The sequence below is a fragment of the Engystomops pustulosus genome, chromosome 5, assembly GCF_040894005.1.
Source record: "Engystomops pustulosus chromosome 5, aEngPut4.maternal, whole genome shotgun sequence".
Taxonomy (NCBI): Eukaryota; Metazoa; Chordata; class Amphibia; order Anura; family Leptodactylidae; genus Engystomops; species Engystomops pustulosus.
In genome coordinates this window covers 126,207,034-126,226,107 of record NC_092415.1, presented here as the reverse complement: position 1 = coordinate 126,226,107, position 19,074 = coordinate 126,207,034, and the positions used below count along the sequence as shown (strand labels likewise).

At 41.2% G+C, this 19,074-nt stretch overlaps 1 protein-coding gene across 3 annotated transcripts in view; it reads left to right on the top strand.

The window, feature by feature from the left end:
* The window catches only part of GALNT1 (polypeptide N-acetylgalactosaminyltransferase 1), a 418,536-nt gene that overhangs the window by 264,079 nt on the left and 135,383 nt on the right, over positions 1–19,074 (top strand). For all 3 annotated transcript variants that reach the window (XM_072152986.1, XM_072152985.1, XM_072152987.1), the window contains 3 exons: positions 3,193–3,310; positions 3,494–3,674; positions 16,591–16,730. In XM_072152986.1, the coding sequence (XP_072009087.1) occupies positions 3,193–3,310; positions 3,494–3,674; positions 16,591–16,730 (439 nt within the window). The remainder of the gene's footprint in view (positions 1–3,192; positions 3,311–3,493; positions 3,675–16,590; positions 16,731–19,074) is intronic.

Genomic DNA, 19,074 nt, shown 5'->3' with positions numbered 1-19,074 from the left:
ACAGCTATGGAGAGGGCTCAGCCTGTGAGGCAAGTGTGACATACTATTACATCATGTGTCGGCAAGAGGTTAAAAATGGATAATCTGGAGTGCTTGCCTTTTTTACATATATTTTACAGCCTTAGCATAGCAGGGAAAGCTAAAATGATGGTTTTTAACCTCCATAAATGACCAAAAATGAACAAAAAATGAGGAAACAACGATCTCCTTTAAACATAAAAATATTATTTATTAACACGTTTATTTAAAAAAAAAAAATGGCAATCCTTAGAATAAGATGACTGACCACGGAACTAGCTGCTCACAGAGTCTTTGTTGCCATGGATAACTTATACATGGTTATTCTCTACTTACGATACTGTATGTCACAATGGGCCTTATACGTGTTTCCTCATATAACTACTATTTATATTTTGTAGTGTTTGATAAAGGCCTGTGTTAGGCCGAAACGTCACTGATTTTGATTGTTTTCATGTAAATAAAAAGCATCACTTGGCATCACTAATGGAGTGCTTGGATTACTTTCTCTTGGATATACTTTGGGTGGGAACTCTTATCCTAACCAGCAACCGTTTGTCAATGTGGGACTGCACAAATCAGACGACAGCTGTGTGAGGTGTTATTTTTTGCGAATTGCGCTGACAATTTCCATTGCTACCATTTTGAGGAACTGTGCATACTTTTGATCACTTTTTATTACATTTTTATGTAATGTAAAATGGTGTAAAAGTTGCGTTTCAGACTTTTAGGCATTTTTTTTCCGTTTGTTTTTTGATCTGTCATTTTTTTTGAAACTCTAGGGTACATAAACCTTTGATGGTCTCATCTTTCCTACCATATACTGCAATACTACTGTTTTGCAGTATATGGCATTTTTACACAGTATTTATTTCAATGAGTCCCAAGGCTGTCGTGGCAACCGATCATCACTCCCCCATGATGTTCCGGGGAGAGACAATCGAAACAAAGAGGGTGGCGCTAACACTTTTTTTGGGCCGTTGGCAGTTAATACATGTGATCGGTGCTAGCACTGACTGCGGGTATTACTGGTGGGCGTTCACTGCAATATGCAGCAAACCCCACCTCTGTATGACGAGGTCTCAGCGTGAAGGGGTTAAAGTCTCATTTTCGGTACACAGAATGGTACCTAACAGAAGATATGGGAACCATGGAAAAACTCAGTAGACAAATACCACTGAAAGGTATTGAAGAGATAAGGGTTGTTCACCATATACGGCTACTAAATCAAGTAACTCCTATGTGATAGCAAGAATTATGCAATCACTTTGTTATTAATGGTTTGTATTTCAAATTTGTTGCTCAAGGGACACGGTGTTGCGTTCAACATATGCTAGTGTCTTTTGTAAAGAAAGAAAAAAAAATGGTGGGAAGCATATTGCATCTGAAACGTGAAGGGAATGCTTATATAACGCGCTTATCATGAAAGATGTATCTATGTTATGTCTCTCCATGCACTCTGCTGTAATAATATACCCTTGTACCCCCAATAAAGCTGGTTCTCAAAAAAAGAAAAAAATAACCATGCACATTCACAGTGCTACTCTTCAAGATGTGTTTCCTGAAGGAGCACCAGATCAACTTTCAGTTGCTTAAGGTGAGGGAGGACCATCATCTGCTACCATCATGCTACACTTATATTCAAAAAGGTGGCAGTCAGTTTTGGAAATATGTTAATCAAGTGGAGAATGTAACTCTCAACCCCCCTCCCCCACTCCAAGAAGCAATTATACAGCCCGGGAATGTGTCTGTGTTCTTCCTCCACCCTTCTACCGCCCCATCCTATAACACCACTGCTACACTTGCCCCCCAAAAAATGCAACACTTGCCCCCCCCCCAAAAAAAAAAAATTAATATAAACTGATAGAAGAGGAAGTCAGTCACTAATATTAGTAATAAGGTAGTAGTAATAAGTAGTAGCAATATTTTCTAAAAGCGAGCCTGGATGTTATTTAGCCGGGCAGTGCCTCCCCTCTTTCTTCAGCACCTGTGTTTTCGGTTTTCTTTGTACATACTCTGCAGTCTCTGTCAGTTCCATAGAGATGAATGAGGCAGCCCGGCCAAGCGCGACCGGCTGCTTTGCTCATCTCGGAGAGAGTCACATTCGCATTGTGAATAGGGCTTAACCTTTTCCGTGGGAAAACCCCTCTATAGCTTTTTTGGGGTCGAGTGTCTGCTGAGTAATCTCTCGACCACTACTATTCAGGCTTCCCATTTCGTAAGTGTACTAAGCTGTGTCCCAGAGCTACCACTGACGGCTATACAGAAACTCGCTGTAAGAACTTGTATCGGGCCCAGAAGCTTGTGGTGTCGCAATGGTTGGATACATCTCCTCCAAAACACTGGAGAAAATTTGAGAATCATTGGCAGTCCCGGGACTCCTGTCCCGGGACTCCTGTCACTGGGAAATGCCCTATTTTTGCAAAGCTGGAGTGATTACCGGTAGTTTGTTGCAAACACTTCAATGTTTGATGGCAGCTGAATTGATAAAAGCTTGTTGCAGAGATCTTTTGCACATAAGCCTGGACACACAACTCACTTGTGGATGCTCTTCTCCAGGGGTATGATGGGTGGGGTGGGGTTGTGGGATACTTTTTTGTTGTACTTTGTAATTGTGAACTTGGTCTGTTTTGTGATTTATGGGATCACAATTATGTCTTTTTCTATAAGTGTAAAAAAAATAAATAACATTAAAAAAAATATTTAATACGGTCCGCGTGACCGTTTTCTACAGGATTTTGCTCGTTATTTTATGTGCAAATTGCTTGCACATGTATATAAGAAGTGTCCGAGACACTTTTCTGTCGCAGCTGCACTATACTTCACATCACACAAATTTTGTCATTGAAAGCCCCTTCTGGACTGTAAGCCAGATATATCATGCAAAGTCTGACAGAGTGTGTTGCACGCCTTATGTTAAAGGTGCACCAAAAAAAGTTAGTCCACTCTGTCAGAGAAGTGTAGAGGGTGCCAGAAATCATGAACCTGGCCCCCTCTGCACAATGCACTGGCAAACTACACACAGTGTAGTAAATTTGTTCTGAATAATGTTAGGGATAGTTTTCATAAAACCATATAGCCATTCAGATTAATTATTTTGCTTGATAAACTTTGTATGAACTATATGTATAGCTGTGCATGTAGGTCATATTGTGTTTTTTTTCTATTTAACAGGACACCTACTATGGCAGGGGGCCTGTTTTCAATTGACAGAGATTATTTCCAGGAGATTGGGACTTATGATGCTGGAATGGATATCTGGGGTGGGGAGAATTTAGAAATCTCATTTAGGGTAAGTATAGTTGCACTAATAGCATTTTACACCTATAATACACCATACTATGAATAGTTTTCAGCTGTTTTTTTTGTAAAGATACATTTCATACGTATTTTTAATGTAATTATTTTGTTTATTGCATTAGTGGAAAGAAAAAAGGAGTTCTAAAATATATTTATTTATATTTTTTTAAATTAGATATGGCAATGCGGAGGAACACTTGAAATAGTCACTTGTTCACATGTTGGTCACGTTTTTAGAAAAGCTACACCATATACGTTCCCAGGTGGTACGGGGCAAATTATTAACAAGAACAATCGGAGGTTGGCAGAAGTATGGATGGATGAATTCAAGAATTTCTTTTATATCATTTCCCCAGGTGAGATTGTAAAAATGACTAATTAATAATAATAATAATAATAATAATAATATTATGCTTAAATACAAAATATTTCTAGCCATGGTTAAGTAATGCATACATGATTTTATACAGTATTTTTTTTGTTTGCCCAAAAGAAAGATGGTGCTGGGTGCTGCCATGCTTTCATCAAATCACCATTTTGTTATAATGTAGATTTTTTTTTTCAATTCCTATGTACCCCTTCCTGAAAATATATGTAATAATACTGCACTAAAGAGATCCAAGACCTTCCCTATGTGCATCAGACCCCCCCTGTTGGAAGCCCTGGGGTCCGATGATTGCCCGGTGGCTGTTTGATTGTAGGTTCTTCAAAGTAGCCTCCATTTGCTTTAATTACTTCTTCGCACACTCTTGGCATTCTCTTGATGAGCTTCAAGAGGTAGTCACCAAAAAAGGTTTTCACATCACAGGTTTGCCATCAGGTTTAATAAGTGGGATTTCGTGCCTTATAAATGGGGTTAAGAAATGAATGTCAGTCAGACTACAAAGAAACTGGCTCACATGAGGACCGCCTCAGGAAAGGAAGACCATGAGTCACCTCTGCTGCATAGAATAAGTTAATCCGTGTCACCAGCCTCAGAAATCGCAGGTTAACAGCAGCTCAGATCAGAGACCAGGTCAATGCCACGCAGAGTTCTAGCAGCAGACATATATCTACAACAACTGTTAAGAGGAATCTGTGTGCAGCAGGCCTTCATGGTAAAATAGCTGCTAGGAAACAACTGCTAAGGACAGGCAACAAGCAGAAGAGACTTGTTTGTGATCTTTGGTTCCAACCACTGTGTCTTTGTGTGATGCAGAAAAGGTGAACGAATGGACTCTAAATGCCTGGTTCCCACCGTGAAGCATAAAGGAGGTGGTGTGATGATGTGGGGGTGCTTTGCTGGTGACACTGTTGGGGATTTATTCAAAATATAAGGTATAATGAACCAGCATGGTTACCACTGCATCTTGCGGCAGCATGCTAATCCATCCAGTAATTCATAAAACAATGTCCCTATTTTTCTTAGGCAGGAGATTTATCGCGCATGCGCAGACACTAAGTCTCGCACAGCCGGCCTGCGATAGGTGCCGAGAGATTGGTGACGTCACGGCTCTCGGCACCTGAAGGAGGAATAATTAAACATCAGAAGCCACCGCCAGCCCGAAGATGGCGCAGGGTAGCACCGGAGGGCTCATTTAAATATGTAAGAAAATAGTTTTTTTTAGCTAAACTAAAGTTCGCCGAGCCTAACAAAACTATGTGCCGGCATCAGCATTAAGTAGCCTACCAGCTGATTTGCTCGCATGATTTCATCATGCGAGCAGTGGTAGGTTTTCTTTAATGGCTCTTTCAGGGATAAACCCAGTTTGCTCTGGATGTACGACCGCTGATATTGCATGATTTAATCTTGTAGCCAAAATTTAGGCGAACACAGTGACATCTGCAGGTAGCAGTGGGATGGGCCGGTACGACCCCGGGCTAGCTGGGTCCTTTCCGGGCTTGGGGTTTACCACTATTACTAAGGTAGGAGTTAGGTAGCCTCCCTGTTTTATATGCCCACTCCAAGGTTTAGAGTAATCTGGGATTCAGAATTTCGCCATTGGCCTTATACAGTTCTGCTTGGAGTCCATCCATCCCAGGCGCCTTTTCGTTATGCATAGTCCCTAAAGCTATCTCAAACTCTTTTAGGGTTATCAGAGACTCCAAAATCTGCCTCGAAAAGTCCCTTAACAGGCAGAGTCTCTACATACTGTGTCATGTTTTCCCAGGTATCCGTTAGGAATAAAGGCGTTTATAATATCCATACAGAATATCTAAGATATCCAAATCTTGGGTCATCCTAGTCCTGTCCTCTGTCAAGGTCTGCAATATGTGATATTCCCTGTTGCCAATAGGTGGCCCGTCGCCCCTCTTCAAAGGATCGCTTTTTCATAAAGTATCTTTTATGGTCTGCGTAGCTCAACAAGTGGTCGTTGTATAAAGTCTGGGCCTTTGTCCATTCCTTGAGGTGCCTCTCTGTGGGATTAGTAATGTCATTGCCCCCGGTCTCTGTCACACTAGTCATCAAAGCAGTGTGTGAAGCCCTTGGTCTGGATTTGTGGATATAGCTCCCAATATAGCTAGTCCTGAGATTCCTGAGTCCTGATCCCCCCCCCCCCACACACTTTCTGCAGCCAGTAGGGATTAACCTTCCAGTACCCCCCATAGGTCTTACCTCTGGCATCAAGACTACGGAGACAAGGAGCTGTGAATTATCCTACATGCCCATATATTTAGTATCTCCTATGTATGGAAGAACAAGCTGGGATGTAAGCGTTACTGACGTTCCACACCGTATCCCTAACCGCATCCAAAGGTAACCACAGTTTTTGTAAAGGGTTGTTCAGACATGAATTTTACCGCATCCTGGCCTGTTCCCCTTCCCAACAACGTACAATAAGGGAATAAGGACCCTATAGGTCCACATAAGAAAGCCCCAAAAAATTATAGCCTGTACAATGTGACAATCCTAAACTGCTTTGGATGGCGCCTCCTTCCATTCTATGCCCGGACTTGCGCCCATACAGCAGGATGCCACCACATATGGGGTATCCGTGTACTCGGGAGAAATTGGTATCAAACTTTGTGGAGCCTTTTTTCATTTAATCCATTGCAAATGTTTAATTTTCCACCCAAAATGAATGTATTGTCAAAAAATATTTCATTTTGAAGACCGCACCTCCTTTTTGTTTTAACCCCTATAAAACACCTAAAGCGTTAACAAACTTCTTTAAAGTGCTTTTCCATATGTTGAGGGGTGTAGTTTCCATAATGGGGTAATTTATAAGTTTAGCAGGTCCATCTAAATGCGGGTTTTGCTGATTTTCCCAGAAATTTTAAAAATGGCACTCAAATTCTGAGCCTCATAACATTCTAGTAAAATATTTGGAATCTTAAAACAACATGCCAACATAAAGTAGACATTTGGGTCATGTAAGTGTTGAATTTATTTGGGTGCATCAAAAGTAGAAAATTTTGAACTTTTAAAATAAAGAATTTTTCCAAATTTTTGCAAAATTTCATAACTAAACACAAAAGATATCATTTAAACAAATTTGAAGTACAATGTGTCATTAGAAAATCATAAAAAATCACCTGAATATCTTCTAGCGTTCCAGGCTATAAGCACTTATATCGACACAGGGCAGATTTGAAAAATGGGACCATGTCCTGAAGGCCAAAATAGGCCGAGTCTCGTAGGGGTTAAAAACGGCAACAAAAAAATTAATTTACATGCACTTGAAATTCATTTAACACACACCCAAAATATCTGGAGACCCATGGGTTCATTTGCAATGTAAAACTAAAGCAGTAGAGAAACTCTCTATATTGCAGTAGTACAATCTAGTGCAGGGGTCCCCAAACTTTTTACATAGGGGGCCGATCACTGTCCCTCTCAGACCGTTGGAGGGCCGGACTGAAGTTTAAAAATAAAAAAAATATAAGAAATTACAGCGCTAGCGGTACATGCGACCGCATCCGTAATACACTGGGCCCCCCTCAATTAATTATTTAATATACTGCACCCCTTTGTGAACTATTTTATTTATTGGCCCAGTTAATGAATTAATTGGGTCAATTAATTATTAAATATGCTGCCCCCCCCATTAATTACTAGACTGCCCCTCATAATTATTTCCTATGCTGCCCCCCACCATTAATTATTTCCTATGCTTCCCCTCATAATTAATTATTTCCTATGCTACCCCTCATAACTAATTATTTCCTATGGTGCCCCTCATAATTATTTCCTATGCTGCCCCTCAAAATTATTTCCTATACTGCCCCTCATAATTAATTATTTCCTATGCTGCCCCTCATAATTAATTATTTCCTATGCTGCCCCTTATAATTTATTATTTCCTATTCTGCCCCTTATAATTTATTATTTCCTATGCTGCCCCTTATAATTTATTATTTCCTATGCTGCCCCTCATAATTTATTATTTCCTATGCTGCCCCTTATAATTTATTATTTCCTATGCTACCCCTTATGAGGAAATAATTAATTATGAGGGGCAGCATAGGAAATAATTAATTATTCCCTATGCTGCCCCCTCATAATTAATTATGTCCTATACTGCTCCTCATAATTATTCCCTATGCTGCCCCTCCATTATTATTTTCTATAATGGCCCCATAATCCATAATTTCATATATTATGGCAGCCACAATGTTTCTACTGCTGTTTTTAAAAAAAAAAAACCCTGTACTTACCTCTAACTCCCCCGTCTTCTTTCTTCTGGCTGCTGCCGGACAGGAAGCGGTGTGCGGTCGCGTGATGACGTAATCACGCGGCCGCGCATCCAGGTTCAAGGAACGATGTTCGCCGGGGTTGTCTTCCGGCCACATCGCTCCACCTGCAATAATAGTGGTCGAGAGGCCGTTTCCGGCCGCAACGAGCACTATTCAGTGACGGGCAGGAGCTTCCTGTCCGGATGGACGGAGGCCCCTGCCCGACTGCCGAAGGCCGTGGCCCAGTCATAGGCCACGGCCTAATCATTGACCCTACTGGAACGCCAGCCCGGGGGCCCCCAAATAACAAATCCGGATCCGGGGGCTCGGCGCTGGAACGGTCCGCGGGCCGCAAGTGGCCCGCGGGCCGTAGTTTGGGGACCCCTGATCTAGTGTATAGCGCTGTTTAAAAGATGCTAAGTATAATACATGGAGCAATATTCTACCTGTGATGCAACCAGTAAATACAAAATATTTCATTAGAAACGATAACCAGGTCAGGATCGTAATGCGCAATTAGGCAAAACTGGTAGTCCAAATACACTTGGATATGAGCCTGGGCCCCGGCTGATACATTAAAGGAGTTCTCCCAAGGTTGAAAAATATGGCAGTTTTCTTCCAAAAACAGCGCCACACCTGACCATAGGTAGTGTGCGATATTGCAACTTTAATCATTTCTATACAGCAGAGCTGCAATGCCTGCTTAAACCATGGTCAGGTGTGGCGCTGACTATGGTCACACTTGACCAAGCTTGACAAAGCATGATCTTGAAGAATCATTTAGCAGATCAGCTGACCGGGATGCCGCAACCAGCCCACTGTTAAATGCAGTTCGTTTGCTTGTTCTACGCATGCAAATTGAGGAGTCTCACACCCCAGAGGCTGTATCCAAACGCATACTGCAGGATATCTTTCGAAGCTTATTTCTAGTGTACATATAACAAATTTTTAACTCTATGTACAAGACTTTGACTACTATAATACTGCCCACTATGTACAAGAATATAGGTACTATAATATGCATAGAAGAAAAAAGGAACAAAATTGTGGTAACGGCTCACCCTTTAATGACTGCAGTTGCTCGTAATGAAGATCCAAGGCCAGGTGCACGGTGTAGTCCCATTCACTGTTGCGGTTGTCCACAGTGATATATCATATGAGAGGCAGAAGGAGGAAAAGAAGATCGGGAAACCGGCACTCATATGAATAAGTCCAAGGGTAAGCGACTATATAAAATCATGTAGAAACATTTATTGAAAAAATATATTAAAAAGATGCTTAGTAGCATGGAGAAGCATGGACACAGCGGTAGACAGTGTAACACGAAAAAAGGGTTGCAGAGGTAACGCGTTTCGGACTTTTCGGGGGGATCTCAGTCCTTAGTCATACCTAGTTTGCTTTGAACCCTCACCTAAGTTAAATAGTATTAGCTCATGTGTGCGTGAGTGGATTTCCGGCATGGGAATTCCACGCCTCCACGAAGGTGGGGGGAGAGATTTTGCGTGAAAAACGGCTATCTGAAAAAATAAATAAATGACAGAACTATATATACTAATAGAAATATAATAGGTCTTGTCTGTGGTTTAAACCCTTTGGATAACGGGTATCTAGGTTTAAGATCCAATATGCTTCTTTTGAAAGAAGCAATTTCTTCCAATCTCCTCCTCTGGAAGGACGTGAGACTTGTTCCATGGCAATAACTTGCATGCTGCTAGTGTTGCCGGCATGGACTTCTTTAAAGTGTCTGGAGACACCTGACAAGTTCCGAGTGCTGGAGATGGTTTTGGGGTTCGCTGCTGTGATATGTTCACTAATACGATCTTTGAGCTTCCTCATTGTACAGCCTATATATTGTAGTGAACATTTAGTGCATTGTATAAGGTAAACTAGGTGAGTTGACTCACAATTCATGTAAGTCTTTATATTGTAGGTACTGTTAGTGCTAAATGAGGAAAACCGTGTGGTTTTACTGATGTATTTGCAAATGTTGCAGCGTGAACCACCACAGCAGAAACTACCAGTGGTTTGGAGCCATGTATTTTTGTTTTTATACAAGGTGTTGGAGAATGTATTAGGGGAGAGAATATCCCCTAGCGTTTTAGCTTTTGTAGAAACAAATGAGACACCCCTTTCTAAGATTTTTGCAAGTGTGGGCTCATGTTGAAGAAGAGGTAGATGTCTTTTTATGATGTCAGTAATTTCGTAAAACTGTGTGCTGAATTCCGAGCTGAATGTAAGTAGGGGTCTGTTTTGTGTGGTTTTGGTTGTAGTTTGTAAATACTCAGACCGGGTTCTTTTACTGACTATATACATGGCCCGTTTACATAGCTTTTTAGAGTAGCCCCTATGTTTAAGTCTTTCTGTTATGGTGTGGCACTCTACTTTGTATTGAGACTCAGTGGTACAGGCTCTTTTGGCCCGGACATATTCACCTATAGGGAGGTTTTTGATTGTATGAGGGGCATGGCAACTCTTAGAATGCAAAAGGGTAAATGAGTAAATTTAAGATTGTATGGGTTGTTATTGATATATTGCAAGTCGATGACTGTCTCTTGGTCCGAATTCCAGACCAGGAGACAGTCATCTATGTATTTACCATACCACGTGATGCAACCTGAGAAAGGGTTATACGGAGAAAAAAGGTAATGTTCTTCCCATAGAGCCATGTAAAGATTTGCCAGCGAGGGTGAGAAACTGGCACCCATTGGGCACCCAAGTCTTTGAATGTAGAACCTGGTGTTGAACAGAAAAAAATTATTAGACAGTAAAAAAGATAAAACTGAAATCATAAAGTTCTGTAGAGTGGAATCATAATTGCTGAATTTTCTGAGATGGTAATCAAGAGCCTCGTTGGCAAGGTTGTGCGGAATGGAGGTATAAAGTGCGGTGACATCGCACGAGAGCCAATTTGAAGAGGGGAACCAATCAAAGTCATTCATGACTGTTAATACTGCTTTTGAGTCTTGTAGATATCCTGGTAGACGAGAAACTAAGGGCTGTAAAAGTCTGTCGAGCCAAATGCCCAGTCTTTCTGTGAGTGACCCCACACTCGATACGATGGGTCTGAAGGGGGGTGGAAAGCCAGGTTTGTGCGCCTTGGGTAGGGCATAAAATGAAGGAGTGACGGGGTCTTTCGGTAGTAAAAAATTGAATGGTTTTTTCATCGAAGATGCCAAGAAAACGTCCTTCCTCCAGTAGAGACTGTAGATTTTTGTGATGGTTGCAGTGGGATCTTCTGTTAATTTTTGATATACAGTGGTGTCATTTAACATTTTTTCTACCTCCTGGAGATACAAATCCTTGTCTAGAACTACCACAGAGCCTCCTTTATCAGAAGGGCGTATATATATGTGTGGATTGTTTTTTAATTGATTCATGGCTCTGCGTTCTTGTACTGTGAGATTAGATGGTAGTTGTGTGGATGTGGATTTGTTCGATAGAGTTTTTAGTTCCTCCTCAACGATTTCCTGAAATAAATCCATTTCTGTTGTTCTGCTCTTTATTGGATAAAAAGAGGTATTGGTAATGTTAACCAAATGGGAAGTATTGAGAATGGGTGTAAGATTTTCTGTCTCTGTATCCATTTCAAGTAGATTCATTAATGTGATGTTTTCATGGAAAGTGTTTTTAGGATTGAACTTTTCTTGACCCTTTTATGATTTCAGTTTTATCTTTTTTACTGTCTAATAATTTTTTTCTGTTCAACACCAGGTTCTACATTCAAAGACTTGGGTGCCCAATGGGTGCCAGTTTCTCACCCTCGCTGGCAAATCTTTACATGGCTCTATGGGAAGAACATTACCTTTTTTCTCCGTATAACCCTTTCTCAGGTTGCATCACGTGGTATGGTAGATACATAGATGACTGTCTCCTGGTCTGGAATTCGGACCAGGAGACAGTCATCGACTTTATGCAATATATCAATAACAACCCATACAATCTTAAATTTACTCATGAATTAGAAAAAGATACAATTTCATTTTTAGATGTTTTCCTGGTAGGAGATAACAAAACAGGTAAAGTTCAGACTTCACTTTTCCGCAAAAAAACGTCAGGGAATACCCTTTTGCATTCTAAGAGTTGCCATGCCCCTCATACAATCAAAAACCTCCCTATAGGTGAATATGTCCGGGCCAAAAGAGCCTGTACCACTGAGTCTCAATACAAAGCAGAGTGCCACACCATAACAGAAAGACTTAAACATAGGGGCTACTCTAAAAAGCTATGTAAACGGGCCAAGTATATAGTCAGTAAAAGAACCCGGTCTGAGTATTTACAAACTACAACCAAAACCACACAAAACAGACCCCTACTTACATTCAGCTCGGAATTCAGCACACAGTTTTACGAAATTACTGACATCATAAAAAGACATCTACCTCTTCTTCAACATGAGCCCACACTTGCAAAAATCTTAGAAAGGGGTGTCTCGTTTGTTTCTACAAAAGCTAAAATGCTAGGGGATATTCTCTCCCCTAATACATTCTCCAACACCTTGTATAAAAACAAAAATACATGGCTCCAAACCACTGGTAGTTTCTGCTGTGGTGGTTCACGCTGCAACATTTGCAAATACATCAGTAAAACCACACGGTTTTCCTCATTTAGCACTAACAGTACCTACAATATAAAGACTTACATGAATTGTGAGTCAACTCACCTAGTTTACCTTATACAATGCACTAAATGTTCACTACAATATATAGGCTGTACAATGAGGAAGCTCAAAGATCGTATTAGTGAACATATCACAGCAGCGAACCCCAAAACCATCTCCAGCACTCGGAACTTGTCAGGTGTCTCCAGACACTTTAAAGAAGTCCATGCCGGCAACACTAGCAGCATGCAAGTTATTGCTATGGAACAAGTCTCACGTCCTTCCAGAGGAGGAGATTGGAAGAAATTGCTTCTTTCAAAAGAAGCATATTGGATCTTAAACCTAGATACCCGTTATCCAAAGGGTTTAAACCACAGACAAGACCTATTATATTTCTATTAGTATATATAGTTCTGTCATTTATTTATTTTTTCAGATAGTCGTTTTTCACGCAAAATCTCTCCCCCCACCTTCGTGGAGGCGTGGAATTCCCATGCCGGAAATCCACTCACGCACACATGAGCTAATACTATTTAACTTAGGTGAGGGTTCAAAGCAAACTAGGTATGACTAAGGACTGAGATCCCCCCGAAAAGTCCGAAACGCGTTACCTCTGCAACCCTTTTTTCGTGTTACACTGTCTACCGCTGTGTCCATGCTTCTCCATGCTACTAAGCATCTTTTTAATATATTTTTTCAATAAATGTTTCTACATGATTTTATATAGTCGCTTACCCTTGGACTTATTCATATGAGTGCCGGTTTCCCGATCTTCCCGATCTTCTTTTCCTCCTTCTGCCTCTCATAGGTACTATAATACTGCCCCCTATGTACAAGAGTATAACTACTATTATGGGGTGGGGCTTGTGCCAATCATATCGGAGTTTCAGAGGAAATTCATGCAATCAGTAATCAGTACCACGTGTTTTGCATTATTTTATATGGAAAATACACAGGGCTAGTTCCTGATCAGTAGTAACTCATCTCTAGTGCTTTTAAATTGAATTGTGTTTTAAAATGCAAACTTCCCATTAATGCAAAAATAGATTACTAGAAAATCTCCAGCAGTCCTATGTTAGTAAAAAAAATAAAACATAGATAACTGCATACATAGGGAGCTACTGGATTTAACAGTCCAGTTTTAAGTAATCACAGAACTGCTGGGATACCTGACCGCATATATTACACAGGACTGCTGATGTCTACCTGCTTCTTGTATAGGACGGCTCCTTTTTTCCATGTCAAGCAGACAGTCCTGTGTTATGTGTCATACCTTATACGTGACTGTTTTACATTGAGGTAGAGGCAGAAGTCCTGTGTAACTTTTGGTGCAATAAGATGCAGCAGTTTGTTACTTAAATGGCTTTTGCACCATGCAGTGCTGTATCTTACACAGGACTACTGCAGCCTATTGTTCCATAGTTTACTTAGTACTGCTGTATTTCCCTCAATGTGCTGCAAAAAGTACATTGTAAAATGTTTTTATACGTTTTACAGGACTGCCTACGGGAGAGTAAGGCAGCAGTCCTATGTATGTAACTTACATAGGGCTGTTACTAAGGCGACAGTCCTGTGTAAGTACAATTGTTCAGTGCTATACACAGAACCAGCTGATATGGATTGCGATCTAGCAGTCCTATGTACAGTGAGTGAAAAAAACATCAGGTTTGTTTGTGGGGTCGGTACACAGGAAGAGCTAAATGTAAATGGAATGAGAAGATCTGAGAGCTCACCCACCAGCTCTCTCACAACCTGGACTCCTGTACTGCATCTGTATCTCATCTTCAGTTTTTGTGATGACAGGCGGTAAGAAAGCAGGGGCTGAGGCAGGAGACGCTGTATGAGTGTCCAGCATCAGTGACTCCGCCCACATGCAACCTTTGACCTCTGTGGCTGCTGCCTGCTGAAGCGCTTGTAAGCTGTGAGCAGACAGCAGCACTAGCACACAGGAAACCCCATAAAAACCTGGCACCTTCACCGCAAGGAGATCAGCTGAACAGGGTCAGTTTCAGTAAGCCTGCGGCAGTGTTTCGGGCATTTGCACGCTTGCCCACAGAGAGGGCTCCGTGTGTCCTTGGTTCATCACCACTGCCCTATATTGTACTACCCCAATATAAAAAGTTTCACTACTGCTTTATTTTTTAGATATAGAAAAGATGTAAGATCTTTTTTTTTCTATTTTCACTATTTTCTATACATGTCCGTTTGGCACATTCTAGTCTTGTGGATGGCTATGGTATGTAGTAAGGTGCTAGAAATCTACTAGAAATCTTCGAGCAGAAAAATGGATTAAAACTTTACCAAAATATGTTAAATATATCTATAATGTCAATCAGTCAGTCTTTCCTAGGTTCATTGCCTGAGCTGACTGTTTCAGAAGTACGTGCACACTCTGCCTGTCTCACAGCAGCTAATTATCCATTCTGATCCAGCAGACCGGCTGCTGGAGGGGGGCACACTTAAAACGGCTGTATTTTTTAAACTAGGGGTGCACAATTAATTTTCCCATGGATCCACATTGAGGATGCTTGGAGGTTGCCGATCTGCCAGGTGAGCACCCGCCATTGCTCCATAGATGCAGGGCTCTGCAACTGATCGCATTTCCCAACTGTTAGTGCTGGAGCCGGCAGTCATAACAGCCAAGCTCCCGCAGCAATAGTACAGGCTCTGCTAATGAGCCTGGGTGATCACTGAAATGTACTCCGGGATGCAGCAACTGACCAAATTTCCCTACGTACATGTACGTCTTTAAGCACCAAGGGGTTAATGATCGGGAGAGGAGATCAACTTTTTCAACAATCTCATTCAGGCCGATAAGAGAGAGTGTCCGATGTGGGCTGTACAATGCCTATGTCTGTTCTAAAACACAATTCTGGTTTCATTATAAACAGGATAATCTATACTACTGTATTCCAGCATATTACATAGTCAGCCTTTGCTCGTGTCAGCCTATGTAGAATGCAATGTTAGGCTGCATTCACACTGCCGCAAGGGGGACGCATATACGGCCGACGTATGTACAGCCGATATACGTCCCCCATAGACGGCACACGTGCGCCATATCTTCCTATGGAGAGGGGCGGGGGTGAGCTGTGCTCACCTCCTCCTCTCCCCGCGTGCTGCCGTTGCCTGCCCTGCTACGGTACCGCGTGCAACGGCAGTGTGAACGTAGCCTTAGATTGTGTTTTAAGCATGATCTAGCAAGCATTTACTGCTAGCAGCCCTTTAGTTCTTCATCAGACCTCAACACTTCAATGGAAGCAGTCGGCACCTCCCTGCCCTGTTTTGCACGGAGGATGCTGATCTGCCAGGTGAGTACCCGGCACTGCTCCATGGACGCAGAGCTCTGCAACTGACTGCATTTCCCAACTGTTATTGCTGGAGTCCAGCTGTCTCATACAGCCAAGCTCCCAAAGCGATCAGTAGCAGAGCCCCGGCGATCGCTGAGATGTACATGTACATAGGGATGTGGCAACTCTGCATTTCCCGAAGTACATGTATGTCTTAATGCGCCAAGGGGTTAATGATCGGAAGGAGCTCGATTTTTCAACAATCTTATGCAGCCTGGTCAGTGATAGAGGGCCTAGATGTGCGCCGTACAATGCCCATGTCTGTTCTAAACCATGGCACTTAAAAGCTAATTTCTGATGTCATTGTAAACAGGAGGATCTTCCATTTAATATAACATCACAATTGTCACAGAAACTGAGATATCCAGTGTTAAAGTTAGTCTGGAATGCCATGGTTCAGAAGATATAAGTTTGTTTAAAGTGTTCCCATAATGTGACCACTATACACATGTTATCTGCACGGGTTATGTAGAATTGGGACATTTATAGCTGTATGTTTGTTTTGAAGTGGTTAAAGAATCAAATATTCCTCTCTCATATACAAAAGCTTACCTTTTCTTATAGATAACTAAAATAAATTCATTTGGTTAAAGGTGAATATTTGTGTAGCATTTGCACAAGCTTAGACATTTGATACCAAGCTAATTGTCATATTTATTATACTTTCAGGAGTAACTAAAGTAGACTATGGGGATATATCTACAAGAGTTGACTTGAGACATAAACTTCAGTGCAATCCATTTTCTTGGTATTTAGAAAATGTATATCCTGATTCCCAGATACCTCGTCATTATTTTTCTTTGGGGGAGGTAAGCTCCATAAAATGTTTAGAAATAGAAATCTTTATTCACTGACTTGTGTGTAATATCGATTGCTTAATTTGTCCTTATATTTCATATATTCTGTTTCTGACAGAAATATGTCCTAATTTGCACCTAAAAGCGGTCTTAAATGGATTGGTTCACATTTGCAAAAAAAAAAAGTATTTATATTGGGTATACTTTTCTGGAGTAAACAAAGCAAAAATCGAATGATATTGCACTAAATAATACATTGCACCACATTTATTACACTGACAACAGTGTTGCTTTTTGTTTTTTATTTACAAAACAATAGTGCAAATTTATTTATATATATATTTGTTAAATATTTTAATTAAAAAAAAAACTTTTAACTTTTTTTGACATGTAACCATTTGACTTTCAGTATAATTTACCATATATATTCGAGGATAAGCCGAGTTTTCAGCACAAAAGGGATGGACTGGCTATACACTGGGAGGGGCTGGTAGGCTATATACTGGGGGGCAGGGGCTGGCTGTATACTGGGGGCAGGTGGCTGGCCAGCTGTATACTGGCTGGAGGCTGTGCCCAATAGATTTCCCACCCTCGGCTTATACTTGAGTCTATAGGTTTTCACAGTTTTTTTGTTTTAAAATAAGATACCTCGGGTTCTTCAATGGGGGATGGGCTCCCCATTAATGCATTTAAAGCGGGCTAGTCACGTTGATCTTATATCTCTGTGGATTACTGCTGGTTCTCGTGTCTCCTGCGCTTTGGTAGTCTCCTTATGACTGATGAAGCAGACCTGACTTTCCTGCACCCTCCAGTCTCAGTAAGTGGGGTAATTGTGCAGGAATGGTTTTTACGTTATGTAAAAGATATCGGGTCACTTATTATCCTCCTATTGCCTTTTAGGTAAAAGACCAGGGGTCTAGGGGAAAAGGCAAGGAGAATAAGGGGGATAAGGCTAGTAGACCTGAAAAATCCATAAATCGGAGAAAAGCAGAGTAAAGAAATGCAATATGTGTTTTCATTCTATGCCCGAGTCTTGCAGGAAACCAATATGCAAAGCCTATATAGATAACTTTGAGAGAAGAAAAAACTTATTTTCTGGATGATTTATTGAAGAAAAAGTAATGTCTTCAGTAGCTGCGGCTACATCTAGGCCTCCCCCAAGTAAAAAGGCGAGAATTGAACCCGACTCATCGCTATCCGAGGAAGGGGAAGATTCTGAGGTTCTGTCATGTTCTATGTTTGAAGGTGATGATCCGACAAACTTGCAGGAGTCAGTTAAAACTGTAGATTCAAGACACCTGTTTCAACTAGAGTAGTTGGACAATCTTCTGAAAGTCATCAGACAGAGATAGAAGATGTTCTTCCTCCCAGATCTCAGGAAGAGGAATTGTTCGGTAGTCTAAAGGCAAAACGTCAGAGGGTATTCCCTTTAAATGATACTATAAAGGAGCTCGTATCTGAAGAATGGCATGAACCAGAGAAAAGGATAGTTTTATCCAAAAACTTCAGGAAGCAGTTAATGTTTGAACCGGAGGAATCAAAGCTATGGGATTCCTGCCCCAAGGTAGACGTTCAAGTCAAAGATAGTGAAAAAAATGGACCTCCCATTCGAGGATTCAGCGCAGCTAAAGGATCCTATGGATCGAAAATCGGATTCCTTATTAAGAAAGGCCTGGGAGTTGTTGATGCTAAATCTAAAATCAAACCTGGCAGCCACTTCCGTAGCAAGAGCTAGAATCTCACATTAAGGAAGGAACACCGAGAGCAACTCTCCTGGAAAATTTTACTTAAGTCAGCAACAGCCTTCCTAGCGGATTCTGTGGCAGAAGGGATTCGGTTTTCTTCCAAAGAAGGAGCTCTTACTAATTCAACCAGAAGAGCACTGTGGTTAAAACGGTGGAGTGGGGACATGCGATCAAAAGCAAAATTGTACAGCCTACCATTCTCAGGGGAGTTTTTGTTTGGACCGGAGCTGGATACGATACTTGAGAGAGCCTCAGACAAGAAGAAAGGATTTCCGGAAAAGCCAGCACATAGGAAACTGCCCTTTCGGGACTTCAAAAACCAAAAAGATACTTACAAAGACAAAGGAAAAGGGGCGCTGGAGCTATCCAAAAGGAGGTAAAGGAAGGAGGTTTCTCTTCTCCACTCCCACAGACACAAATAGAAATAACAATGATGCCAGGGTAGGAGGAAGGCTGTTAAAATTCAGAGAGAAGTGGACAGAAGTTACTTAAAATTCCCTGGGTTTTGGATATTACTACTCAATGGATACAGAATAGAATGTATCAGTCTTCCTCCTACGAGATACATATCACCATCTTCTTCTATGTCCTTTACATCCCACAGTTTGATC